This window comes from Pleurodeles waltl, chromosome 11 (genome assembly GCF_031143425.1).
Source record: "Pleurodeles waltl isolate 20211129_DDA chromosome 11, aPleWal1.hap1.20221129, whole genome shotgun sequence".
Classification (NCBI taxonomy): domain Eukaryota; kingdom Metazoa; phylum Chordata; class Amphibia; order Caudata; family Salamandridae; genus Pleurodeles; species Pleurodeles waltl.
The window spans coordinates 969,247,112-969,260,554 of record NC_090450.1 but is presented as its reverse complement, the minus strand read 5'-3'; the positions used below and the strand labels follow the sequence as shown (position 1 = coordinate 969,260,554).

The following is a 13,443-nucleotide window of genomic DNA, read 5'->3' as shown; positions in this document are numbered from 1 at the left end:
GGGGACAGGTTTTTGTACTCACAGTCTTAGAGTAGTCCTGGGGTCCCTCCTGAGGTGTTGGATCGCCACCAGCCGAGTCGGGGTCGCCGGGTGCAGTGTTGCAAGTCTCACGCTTCTTGCGGGGAGCTTGCAGGGATCTTTAAAGCTGCTGGAAACAAAGTTGCAGCTTTTCTTGGAGCAGGTCCGCTGTCCTCGGGAGTTTCTTGTCTTTTCGAAGCAGGGGCAGTCCTCAGAGGATGTCGAGGTCGCTGGTCCCTTTGGAAGGCGTCGCTGGAGCAGGATCTTTGGAAGGCAGGAGACAGGCCGGTGAGTTTCTGGAGCCAAGGCAGTTGTCGTCTTCTGGTCTTCCGCTGCAGGGGTTTTCAGCTAGGCAGTCCTTCTTCTTGTAGTTGCAGGAATCTAATTTTCTAGGGTTCAGGGTAGCCCTTAAATACTAAATTTAAGGGCGTGTTTAGGTCTGGGAGGGTTAGTAGCCAATGGCTACTAGCCCTGAGGGTGGGTACACCCTCTTTGTGCCTCCTCCCAAGGGGAGGGGGTCACAATCCTAACCCTATTGGGGGAATCCTCCATCTGCAAGATGGAGGATTTCTAAAAGTCAGAGTCACCTCAGCTCAGGACACCTTAGGGGCTGTCCTGACTGGCCAGTGACTCCTCCTTGTTTTTCTCATTATCTTCTCCGGCCTTGCCGCCAAAAGTGGGGCCTGGCCGGAGGGGGCGGGCAACTCCACTAGCTGGAGTGTCCTGCTGGGTTGGCACAAAGGAGGTGAGCCTTTGAGGCTCACCGCCAGGTGTGACAATTCCTGCCTGGGAGAGGTGTTAGCATCTCCACCCAGTGCAGGCTTTGTTACTGGCCTCAGAGTGACAAAGGCACTCTCCCCATGGGGCCAGCAACATGTCTCGGTTTGTGGCAGGCTGCTAAAACTAGTCAGCCTACACAGATAGTCGGTTAAGTTTCAGGGGGCACCTCTAAGGTGCCCTCTGTGGTGTATTTTACAATAAAATGTACACTGGCATCAGTGTGCATTTATTGTGCTGAGAAGTTTGATACCAAACTTCCCAGTTTTCAGTGTAGCCATTATGGTGCTGTGGAGTTCGTGTTTGACAGACTCCCAGACCATATACTCTTATGGCTACCCTGCACTTACAATGTCTAAGGTTTTGTTTAGACACTGTAGGGGTACCATGCTCATGCACTGGTACCCTCACCTATGGTATAGTGCACCCTGCCTTAGGGCTGTAAGGCCTGCTAGAGGGGTGTCTTACCTATACTGCATAGGCAGTGAGAGGCTGGCATGGCACCCTGAGGGGAGTGCCATGTCGACTTACTCGTTTTGTCCTCACTAGCACACACAAGCTGGCAAGCAGGGTGTCTGTGCTGAGTGAGAGGTCTCCAGGGTGGCATAAGACATGCTGCAGCCCTTAGAGACCTTCCTTGGCATCAGGGCCCTTGGTACTAGAAGTACCAGTTACAAGGGACTTATCTGGATGCCAGGGTCTGCCAATTGTGGATACAAAAGTACAGGTTAGGGAAAGAACACTGGTGCTGGGGCCTGGTTAGCAGGCCTCAGCACACTTTCAATTGTAAACATAGCATCAGCAAAGGCAAAAAGTCAGGGGGCAACCATGCCAAGGAGGCATTTCCTTACAGGTACCCAACCTTCCTTGTGATGACTTTGTTCTTTCCTTCTGGGATCATGGCCTTATCATATGATGATCCAGCTCTGTCCTTGTGGGCTGCTGTCCGTACCTCACGTGGCCTGCTTGCCTCCTCCTAGGTAGTAGCCTGTGCCTCGTGATAGTAGACTCCCTCCTGCTTGGTATATCCCAGCACCATCATCCTGAGCTCCTCTCCCTGCCACATGATTGCCTGGTGCCCTCCCCACAGACCTCTTGCCTGAACTCCTGGTGGTCTTGTTCTGCAGTTAGGCTATGTCTCAAGATTGCCTTGTTGCTCCAGGGCCCTTGCCCATGGCACACACCAGCCCCAGAGATTGATTGTTGTATTCTATTACCACATCATGATAGACTTCTGATTCGTCCTGGGCTGTTGGTCCTCTTTTGTGATGGCTTTACTGCCTGGTTGGCTCCTGACCGGGTTTCCTCCTTTTAGCATCTGACCCTCAGGATACTCATGCTTCCTCTTCGAGGACTCCTGGATATTGCATGCTGATCTGGCTCCCTCCTTCTGGACCCCTGGTGATGTTTTTGGTGGCCCATTTTCCTGGGCTCCTGGCCCTTCCACTTAATGATTTGGCTACTAGCGCTCCTGGACAAGCTCCACAATGGCATGGGATGGCAGCTGGCCCTTCCTTATGATGACCTGGCTGTGTTCTGGGCTCTTGGCCAGTTGCCTCCTCCCCGGCACCTGGCCTTGCTCCCTCCTCCTGTGCCCCTGTCCCTACTTTGTGAAGGTCTAACCCAACTGGTTTCACCTGGACTCTTGGCTATGCCTCATGATGGCACTTCTACATTCTCCTAGGCATTTCAACAATCTTCAGCCTCTCATAACCTCTTCTTTTTTCTGCAGGAGCTTGTTCGCCAGGGAGAGGCCTTAAAGCGGACGGAGCGAATGGTTGATTCTATGGAGCATGAACTGAAAACGAGTCAGAGGCACATCAACAACATCAAGAGTGTGTTTGGGGGCTTTGTCAACTATTTCAAACCAAAACCTGCTGAACCTCCTGCAGCTGCTGCAGCCCCAGAGTACACACCCAATAACAGGTGAATGCAATGTACTGGCCCCATATGCCCCTCTATGGCTAAGCCTTTTGAACTGCTCAGTACTGCACAGATGGCCTCCGCCTCAATAAGAGTTGAATGGATATTACTGCCCACAGACCAAAGACCCGATGACTGTGGTGCACTGTCATAAATACAGCCTCCCCGCCCCCCAAAAAAATCTAACTCTCCCTTTAAAGCCATCCAGTAATATAAATGGGATAGTGTTTGCAACATAAATGTCCACCACAGTGTGCTGCTGTGTCCACAACCAGGTCTAAAGTACTCACCTTCTGCTGCACAATCAAACCTGCACAGTAATGCAGAGGATCTGCTTTGAATACCCCACCACACGACTCTGGACCTAATTTGTCCCCAATTAATCATCTTCCCAAGAACAACTTTTGCTGGTTTTATTGTTTTTTAATTAGGTGTAATTTCTTTACTCTTTTCCTTATTGGGTTAAACCTTAATCCTGGTTCTGTGAACGATATTCTGTGGTTTCTAGTCAACAACCTTTGCCTATCAGTTCGTGAAGTTTCAGCCTTGTGGAACATTTGGGACATATCACATTTTTTCACTTTTCTTTCTTGTCTGTAATGTTTGTTTTGAGGCTGCTAGCATCAGAAATTGTTGAGAAACTATTTTCCTCCATTTTTTTTTTTTTTTTTTTTTTTTACTTTAATCACTCCCTCCAAATGGACTACTGCTATTAAGACCTAAATTATGCTATATTTAATAATTGTGCCTCTCTAGGAATCCTGGACGTGTAACTTGATCACACTGCTTCATGCTTACCCTCACTTCCTGATGTTGGCATGTTTTCAGTTTTCATCAAGCCTTATGTGTCCTTTAGCTGTGCACTCCTGTTTGTGAACTTTGAAGTTGGACTGAATCGTTTCTGCCAGGGGCTTTTGTTGCAAATGATTTTTTCTCAGAAACTGGATACTATATTTCCGCTTGGGCCTATCCTGGACAGCCCCTAGCTTTACCATTAACTGCTGGCATGCTTAGTCGGTTATTATCTGCATATACTTTTAAACATGCTGTGGTGGGAAAAAAAGCTGTTCACTATGCATTTAAGAATGTTTTACACTCTAGTTGATGCCACGTGGCCCAAAGCCATCTACTGCAGTGCCATCATTGTTTTAAATGTCACTGTTTGATTGTTTCTTAAGAGTGATCCTTGGAGTTCATATTCTTCGTGCTTAGAGCTTGCCTTGGATTCTTTTGGTCTGTCATTGACCAGTCAGAAAATAATATCAACTCATTTCACAGTTCGTATCCTTCTAAAAGCATATTTTGGAAGAGGGATACATTTACATGAATAACAGTGATTTAAAGTAAGTCATTAACATTTAAATGTGCTTTTCACAATTTCACCCCTTTGGGCTCCCAATCTACTCTGTTGTGGCCTAGAAAAAAAGCTATGAAATGGAATGCTATCCAAAGTAATTAACAGTTGAGGCTAATCAAGAGGTTCTACCCATCACTTGTTTCCTGTCAGAGTCACTTTAAGTGTAGGCAGCTACTGTTGAGAAGACATTTGGAATTATGTCACCCTGTCTCGATAAAGAGTGGGATTGAATAACTTTATGCAGAGGGGGCTGTGAATGGAGCATCAGACAGTGTCAGCTGCCTGTGGCAATCTGTCTGATGGCCAAGGTGCATTGAGAGTCCACAAGAAGAGGTGCTGTGGCTTTTTTTTTGTTTTTGTGTGTGTTTTTGGAGGAAGTGGTAGTTGACAGGTGCCTGTATTCACCTGCCTCACTGTTCAGGATCGGCTTATGATTGCGAGTCTTCATCCAGTGTGATCACGATCTGGAAGGTTGCTTGGGAAGGCTGTGTAAATCTTTGGCTATTTTTGTTTTGTGGCTTCTTGGTCCTGGTGCCACTCTCCTCTGCGCCACTGCACTCTACGCTGCACCACTCTTAGCTGTGCCATTGTATTGTACACCACTGCACTCTGCAACACTCTATGCCAGTCCACTCTACTCTATGCCACTCCAGTATATGCCACTCTACATGACTTGACACTATGCCGCTCCAACGAGTGACGCTCTCTGCCGCTCCAACGCGCGGCTCTCTCTGCCACCCCCCTCTACAACATTTTACTCTCCTCCACTCTCTCCTCCACTCTACTCTTCTCCTCTCCACATCTACTCCACTCTCCTCTCCACATCTACTCCTCTCCACATCTACTCCACTCTTACTCCACATCTTCTACACGCCACTAAGTTTTAGCCATGCTGTACAGCTGCCAAGCTGGTGAACAACATGGTTAAAACACATTGACAAAGCTAATAGCACTTGCATAGCCTCAGCCTATTGGCTTTGCCAGTGCTTGTTGTTCATTGTCTTCCTCCATTTTTGGTTATATTTTATAATCGTTGTGACAACAGGTATCTTCTTTCAGTCACTTCCATTCCCCTTTGTTTCTTTTCACTGCTCCCAATGTTATATATATGTTCAAAGATAGCTTGCCCAGAGTTTTTGAGTGTCTGCAATTCTATGTGTTTTTTCTCTCCCATGCTTGCCAGGTTGCAAGATGCTGTTTCTGCCGGCAAGGGACAGGAAGCCAATTACCAAGCAAGCCATCCAAACCTACGGAAGCTGAACACAGATGGTAAGATCACCACATCTAGTACTAGAATTTTCCAAATGACCCAGTCCTTCTGCAGTTGCCAGAGCTTTCCAAGCATGAAGCCTGATGCCGTTCCTAAACACACCTGGTACTCATTTTGGGCAGGTACTGTTGAGATGACATTTGGAATTATGCCTCCGGCCTGGATAAAGAGTGGCAGTGAATTACTTTATGTCGAGGGGGCTGTGAATGCAGCATCCGTGTGTCAGCTGCCTGTGCAAGCGGTCTGAGGGTCAACGTGCATTTTGAGAACCCAAAAGAAGAGGTGCAGTGACTTTTTGGTTGGTGGTAGAGGTAGTTGACAGGTTTGCCAAATTGTTTGTCGGTGCAGGATTGCAAAGCCAAGAATTGGCCTATATAAGTAGGCAATCTTGGGGGCACATCAAGATTACCCACTTGAATGCAGATACCTCGTAGGGGAATGCTATAGATGAGTGCACTCTGGACATGTACCCAAAGGGAAATGTAGAATCCATCATACCACTTGCCGGTTAAAAGGTATGTGGAAAGCTCAGATAGGCTGTAGAGTGAGGTATGTTGGTGTTTCCCCAGGTGGACTTGATTTTGAGATGTGTGGTGCAAGGAAAAATGGAGCAGGAACAATCCATCCAGCGTTGCACATTGATACTGCTTGGTGGATGATAGAGAAGTTACAAGTTCTGAGAGGGTGGAAGGTTGGCTGCAATTACTCTGCTTTCTGGTAGTTTTGACTTCTTGAATGCTGTGGGGCACCTGTAGTATTTATTTTAACCTCTCTCAACCAAATTGTTCTAATTGTAACGTGTTCTTGTTAGTTGTATTTACTTGCCATTCTACCCACCAAGATGGCAGCGCAACGCATGTCTCAGCCGCCTATTATTTGTGGCAGTGCCAATAAGGACTCGTTGTGTTTGTTTTTTTTTTTTTTTTTGAAGAAATGGTGGAACTTGTTTGACTCTGAATTGCCTCTAACATTTGGATTTTGCATAAGCCTGTGTCCAAAGCCCAGATGTAGATTATGAGGTTGGTGTGGGCGATGACAAGCATGTATTGGAGACTGCATGATCAATCTAAAGTTTTTGAGGCACAAATGTATGTAGTTTTTGAGAGTTTGTTGTGCAGGCTCAAGAAGTGTTTAATAATGTGGCATCCTGTGTTGTTACACATGATTCTTATTAAAAAAAACTAGTGGGTGATCACCCCTGCCCTGACAGAGACTATTAGTCCAAGGGTAGGTAGACCATACAACTGAATGTCCACGGGAGGTTAACAAGCCATTTTGTAAAGAAGAAGATAATGCGAGGCTGAGACAGATCAAAATGATTAAGTATGTCTGGGGAGAGAGTGATACTGGAAGGATCTGTGCTGCCAAGACATTGAGAGAGCATGACTAAAGGGGTTGGTTATACAAGATAAGTTGAAGTCTTATTGATTTACTTTGTGCTTAGCTTCCAAAATATTGAATATCTTGTAAATAAAAGAATGCTGCTTTCAGCCTATCCTCTATATAGTTGGGCCAGTCTTGCAGAGCATGTAGATGTAGAATGGATACAGCTGCAAAACGTTTTGTTTAATTTAGCATTCTGCTCGAGTGCCGGCACTATACCGGTGACCCTTCAGAGGGGAAAGGGACATGCAGTGCTATACATGAGTTGATGCTGCAGTTTGAGGACATAATAGAAAAAACAATCCAGTGAATGTCTGCCAGTTGAGGATAATGGTTCACTCCAGCTCATCTACTTGTGTACTTGAATGGGTGTTTAAGTGTACTGTGTGGGAGGAACATATTTGAGTGATGCTCAACCTGGTGTATGTGTTTTCATCCTAAGTAAAGTGGGTGGTATTTTCTGGGTAAAGAATGTACCTAACAAGTGAACTGCATTCAAGGTATGTGCAACACACAGAGGTTTGCCATTGCTCGGGTGGCTGCATCAGAAATCGCTTTAAATTAAAGTTAGTGGCAGTGCCAGAGAGCTCTGAATGAATGTGAAGGAAAGTGTCAGTTTTCTTAGAAAAGTTCCACAGGCTTCTTTTATTGGCTGAGACTGTCAAGGATTTGTCCACAACATAGTTTTAAGAATCAGCAGAAGCTGTGGCACCTGAGGTGCAATGCGTGTCCAATCTTACGCAGGAACATTTAATCAAGGAATTGGTGAGGCGGTTAAGGGTAGCAGGCACATTGCCAAGAGTGATTGGCAGCTGTGGTGATTGTGCTCCAGGTGACAGAACTGTGGGCATTCTCTGCCTATCTGTGGACTAAAAGAACTTATTAAATAATAAAGCCCAAGCTACCCCAGATGTTGCAGCTGTTTGTATTGTAACATCTCGTCTGCTTAGTACTCAGTCCGTTTACATTCTGATTGGATGTCACTGCTTTAGTTTATTATGTTGGTTGGGGCGTTTAGAATTTGTAGGATGAACTTTGCCTAACTGTGAGCATTTGCTTTCAAAGGGTGCTTCAGGAGCTTTGCAGGCATAGGAGTTGATTTACTTGCTTGGGCAAGGCAGAGATGTGAGGAAGGGTGTTGTGCTAACCCTATATAACATATAAAAAAACAAAATCAGAAACTGCCGGCTTAAGGTACCAGAGGTCAAATACATGGGTGCTGCTCTATGAAATAGAGAAGCCTAAAATAAGCTTGGTGGATGTGGTTTTGATGCATCATGACCTCTGGACAAGAAACAGCTAGGGACCTTCCTTTAGCACCAAGATGATTCAAAATTTGTAGATTGGGTGATCAATTTCTTAACGTGCAATTCTTTACTCATGTGAGTGAGGTGCAAGGAGGGATTTTTAGGTAAAGATTACCCTTGATCAAAACTTACTCTTGATTGTGTTATGAGCAGAATGGGAGTTTTGGGGCTCTGTCTTTGCAGCGGGAGCGTATTCTTGAAGTGAGCATAGCTTTTGCCTTAGAGGGATGTAGAGATTCAGAGGTGCACGTCTCTGTGGTAGGAACAGACATGAGCCCATTGGTGAGCTGTCTACTATCTGTCTGTTGAATGCTTTTCATTGTAAGATCAGACCAAAAGCCTGTGGTACATGTATACACCACAAAAGATAAACAGGGTCTCCTGCTTGTTACTCAGTAAGGAATAGATCTTCACTTTAAAATATCAACTTAGTCTGTTGGTCTGTGTACTGTCTCTAGGTATGGTTGAGAAGGTTGCCGAGAAGGAAATGGATATGGTGCTCGTACGTAGGGTGGTACAGTTTAGGAGTGGGAACTGAGACCAGCTTGCATTGGATGTGTATAACCAGTGAGGAAGCTGGTGCTTCATGGATGGCCCAAGGAGGACTCAGCAGACCTCTGGCTTTTCAGACTTTCCTTTCTCTCCTGTTTCCAGCAACAATTAACAGAATGTAAGTAAATCATTAGAATTCTGCATCCTATGAGTTTTTCTATTCCAACAGCCTCCTCTTCTTCTCTCCATCCTTACTTTTCCTGTGCCCCTCACTCCATTGGTCCATCTCCCAAACTCCCTATTTTTGTCATTTTGAGTCCTACGTTACTCGTTCTCCCCTTGGAACCTCAACGTACTCTTAGATGGCTCTTGGCATTTATTTTCCTTTCTGTAGGCTTTTAGGATTCTGACTTCTGGAGAGATGACAAGCTAGAAATTGTGAGAACGACACAATTGTAGGGTTGATATCCTGTTTTTTGAAAGTCTGTCACTTATTTTAGCGTTGTCTTTGCTTTCGTACTGTTACGGAGATAGGCTTAAAAAATACAGGATTTCTTTCACCTTGTCCAAAGTGAATGTACGCAAAGTCCACCATTGCCCATGCTTAAAATGTAAAGGGTAAACGATTCAAGGTTTTATAAAAACGTAATTGGAGCAGATATATTTCAAGCTAATGATAAGAGTTCCATGTTTAGGACCGAAAGCACCTCTGTGGCCGTTTCTAGAACGGGGACAGAGTGTGGCGGCAGGGGGCGGGGGGGACAGAGTGTGGCGGCAGGGGGCGGGGGGGACAGAGTGTGGCGGCAGGGGGCGGGGGGGACAGAGTGTGGCGGCAGGGGGCGGGGGGACAGAGTGTGGCGGCAGGGGGCGGGGGGGACAGAGTGTGGCGGCAGGGGGCGGGGGGGACAGAGTGTGGCGGCAGGGGGCGGGGGGGACAGAGTGTGGCGGCAGGGGGCGGGGGGGACAGAGTGTGGCGGCAGGGGCCGGGGGGGACAGAGTGTGGCGGCAGGGGCCGGGGGGGACAGAGTGTGGCGGCAGGGGCCGGGGGGGACAGAGTGTGGCGGCAGGGGCCGGGGGGGACAGAGTGTGGCGGCAGGGGCCGGGGGGGACAGAGTGTGGCGGCAGGGGCCGGGGGGGACAGAGTGTGGCGGCAGGGGCCGGGGGGGACAGAGTGTGGCGGCAGGGGCCGAGGATTAGAGAGATGACTGCGATGGACAGCAGCAGTCCAACTGCCCAAGCATCTTCAGTTTGAAATGCAGCACAATATTGCACATAGTTGTTTGGATGTGTGAAATTTAAATAAGAAAATAGGCAATTAAGTCACACAGTGTTAATGAGCAATGGGTTTCACACCCTTAGTCCAGGCGAAAAGTGTATAGGAAACACAAGCCATTTGTAATTGTAAACAGTGTATTTCATGTCCTTGGTGCTTGGGTGTGTGTTTGCCATTAAAGCACTGAGACTCTGGGTGTCCAGCTTGTCCTTATTGCTCTCACGAGTGCTGTATCCATATGTCACCACACATTCTTTTTCTTTAACAATGCTTCACAAAGACAATTCGTCTTTGTGAGTGTCCCTGATTTTTAATACTTAATAAAGGCATCTCGAGCACATGAAGATAAATTGAATCACCCAGAATTCTACAACAGAAAAGTGCTAAAGCTTGAATGTAAACTTGAGCCTTCTGGTTTTGAAGTGAACAACCTAGACAACCGATGCAATTGGCACACACAACTGTTTATGTCTTGCATTTATTGTGAGTCCTTTTATGTTTCAGAGTGCAGCAACAATGCAGCCGGTGCCTCCTCCAGCTCTCAGCCCTACCCGAAGAACCAAGTGCTCCGGGATTACCACCAGAAGGTGGACAACAATTTAGGTGAGACCTTGTTGCCCCAGGACCCAGTCAACTGCTCAGGAAATGTATTCTGCCCTAAGCAATCCTCTCCTTTCCCTGCACCCCCAGATAAGTTGGCAGTGAGAGCACCCCTTTTGTCACTCGCTGTGCTGACCATTTCCTCTCTCATCACAGATGTGATGTCATCCGGGCTGGGGCGACTGAAGAACCTGGCCCTGGGGCTGCAGAATGAGATCGACGACCAGGATGTCATTTTGGGAAGGCTCACAACTAAAGTGGACAAAGTGGACTTGAACATCCAAAGAACAGACCAGAAGATACGAAAAGAGCTTTAAGACGCTGCAGTGAAATGTGTGCGTTCACTCTGTTCTGAACTTCCAGGCCTTGGCTGGGAGCTTTTTACGTCCAATCAAGGCCTTTCTATTGTTGCTGGAGTATGGCATAATTGTTTTTACAGTGTTAGGTAGAGTACGGCTCTGCTCCCGCCCACAAAACAACCCTTCATGTGAAACTGCATCCTAAAACATCTTTGAGCGAGTAGCCAGTATCTGTGCCTTGTATTGAGCTTATGTATATCGCAGTCACATGAGACTTCCTACCCTTTTCCCCAATCAGGAAGGAAACTGGAAAGCCATTGTTCCCACAGTCTTCCACTTTGCCTTCAGCTCCTTGTATTTGGAACTGCATCAGTCGTACACTCCTTCCCTGCTGGCATCTGGGTCTTGCACTGAGCCCCTAGAACTGTTTTTGTTATACTCTCAGTGACTGATCTCCTGCCGACTACTCCACCCCAGCAGGACACAGGCCTCCCGCTAGCATTTCAGTCTCAAGTTTTAGTTTTTTCCCTTCTTGCCTTAGTGGCAAAACTCTGCAGATCAGAGTTGTCGTTCACCTTGGTTCCTGTCCTTGTCGTCCGTGACTGGAATGAGCTGACCTCAGTCAGTCCTTCTCTATAGTGCCCACACTCTTAGAGTGTCAGTCCAGCGCCTCCTACGTGTGGCTCTTAGAGGAACACAGAGGGCCCTTAGAAGCCACTGTACATTCAAAGGCTTTTTTTTACCCATACATAGCTCATTACTTTAATTTTGATTAGTCCTTCGGTCTCTGAGAGCAAACCACCAAAGGCCGCAAGGCTAGCGGGCGATTTGTGTAACCTGACCGAGGCCCTTTTTTAGGTTTTCTTGTAATGTTGTTTTATATTTCAGCAGATGCCGGGTAGGAAACTGGCGCCACCGTACCCTTTTAAAGTAGTTGATTCTGGAAAAACCAGGAAGCAGGTTAAGCATTATAGTGCTTTTTAATTCACCTTTGAATTGATATGGAAGTGTGCAGCTTTCCCAGCCTGTGCACCTACTTAGTCATTCACACAGTTTACACTAGCAGTAGGTCTATATGTACTCTGAATCATTGTAATAAAGTTCCATAACTTGTGTGTACAGTGGGTCCGTGTTCATCGTAACTGAGCAATAGCGGATTTCTTCTGTGTCTTTCAGTATTATCTTTCCACCCAAGGCACCAAGAGATGGTAAATCAGGGGCCACCTGGGAGATTCACAGGATGTCTCCAGACCCCTGCTGTAAATAGTCTAATCCTAACCCTACCCTGAAAGTTAACCATTGCCTTAGCACTAACCCTTAATCTAACCTTACGTAGACCCTAAACCTATCCCAAAGAAAAAACATAACAATAGCTTACATTAAGTGCTACAAAAATAACTCCTTGACCTGAGTGCTAACAACTATAATATGTAATGACTGATCAGAACTTTTCTTTGTATTGACCTTTCATTGTGGGGATTAAAACTCATGGTTTCTTCCTCCATGAATCTTTTTGTTGTAACCTAATCTTAAATTACATTCCCCTCCCGACTGAAATGAAGATACTTGACCAATTGTATGACCTCTGTGCTCGATGGTGGTTCGAGGTTTCCACGCATCCTGGATAACCGCAGTGGCAGAAGCGTGGCTTTTCTTCCTCCAGGGCTACTTTCAAGTCTCCACAAAGGAGCTCATCAGAGAGCCATAGAATCTCTTTTTTTATGAAAATTGCATATGCCGCAGTAAATAATGAAATCCATTGAACAACGGTTAAAAACACTTAACACCACTGAAATTCACCAGTTATGTTTGTGAAAGCATTCAAAACAGGACACAAATCCCGGTTGTCTGCCTTGTTCTTGTCCAGTTAAGTGTTTTTCTGTATCTGTGCCATGGGCATAGAGGTGATCTGTGCATGACAGGCAACTGAGTTATGTCCTGTTGTGAGTGCACACAGACCGACGTGGTGAACGTCAGTGGTTTTAAGTGTTTGACCCACACACGTAAGTCAGTTTTTAAATGTTTTCTTTTTTAGTGAACTCAATATATTTTAGTTAGTCTTTCTTTGGATTCATAATATTCTGCTTTGACAAGGGTCAACTTCTGTTAGTTGAAATGGAAGCTATTAAAAAAGTTAATATCAAAAAATCATGTAATATCCGGGGATCTGCAGACTCTACCATACCTATGTGATCACATCTGTTCCTGTGAGGATGGGAGATAAGCTTTGCTATCCACTTTGTGTCTGTATGGCAGTAGCCACCGTATTATTTTATGAAATCCCACTTGGGTGGTGAAACTGTTCGAATCCCAAGCTCCGTTAATTAACACTAATTAAAAAAATTAGCTTAAGGAAAACGATAATATGAAGGCAGAAATGATAAAATTAAATATCTGTCAGTAACTAACATGGAACGTTTCACCATTGATGTCATGATTAAATCAAGTTTTTGCACTGTTGCTACTTTCTATGGCTACTTAAAACTGTCTCCAGCACATTTAAACTGTACAATTTCATTGATTTATCATCAGCATTTTGTACTTTTGATGGCAATGCAAAGTTGATTTGGACCCTGATGGCTTGCACCTACCCGAAGCTGAATCCCACTAAAATCCGGTTCCTGACATTCAACTGCAATAAGGAACAACCTTTCCAAACGTGGCTCAACAGAAGAACCTGGACAGTCAGTGCCAAGTCTTTTGATTCGTCCTTGGCTCTGGCTTAAGACTGTAGGGTTACTCTG

At 45.9% G+C, this 13,443-nt stretch overlaps 1 protein-coding gene across 4 annotated transcripts in view; it reads left to right on the top strand.

Moving 5' to 3' along the window:
• The window catches only part of SNAP29 (synaptosome associated protein 29), a 44,420-nt gene extending 31,261 nt beyond the window's left edge, over positions 1–13,159 (top strand). For all 4 annotated transcript variants that reach the window (XM_069215211.1, XM_069215214.1, XM_069215213.1 and 1 more), the window contains exons 3-6: positions 2,528–2,721; positions 5,259–5,344; positions 10,305–10,403; positions 10,557–13,159. In XM_069215211.1, coding sequence (XP_069071312.1) covers positions 2,528–2,721; positions 5,259–5,344; positions 10,305–10,403; positions 10,557–10,717 — 540 coding nt within the window. In that variant the 3' untranslated portion in view covers positions 10,718–13,159. The remainder of the gene's footprint in view (positions 1–2,527; positions 2,722–5,258; positions 5,345–10,304; positions 10,404–10,556) is intronic.
• Positions 13,160–13,443: the final 284 nt, after the last annotated feature.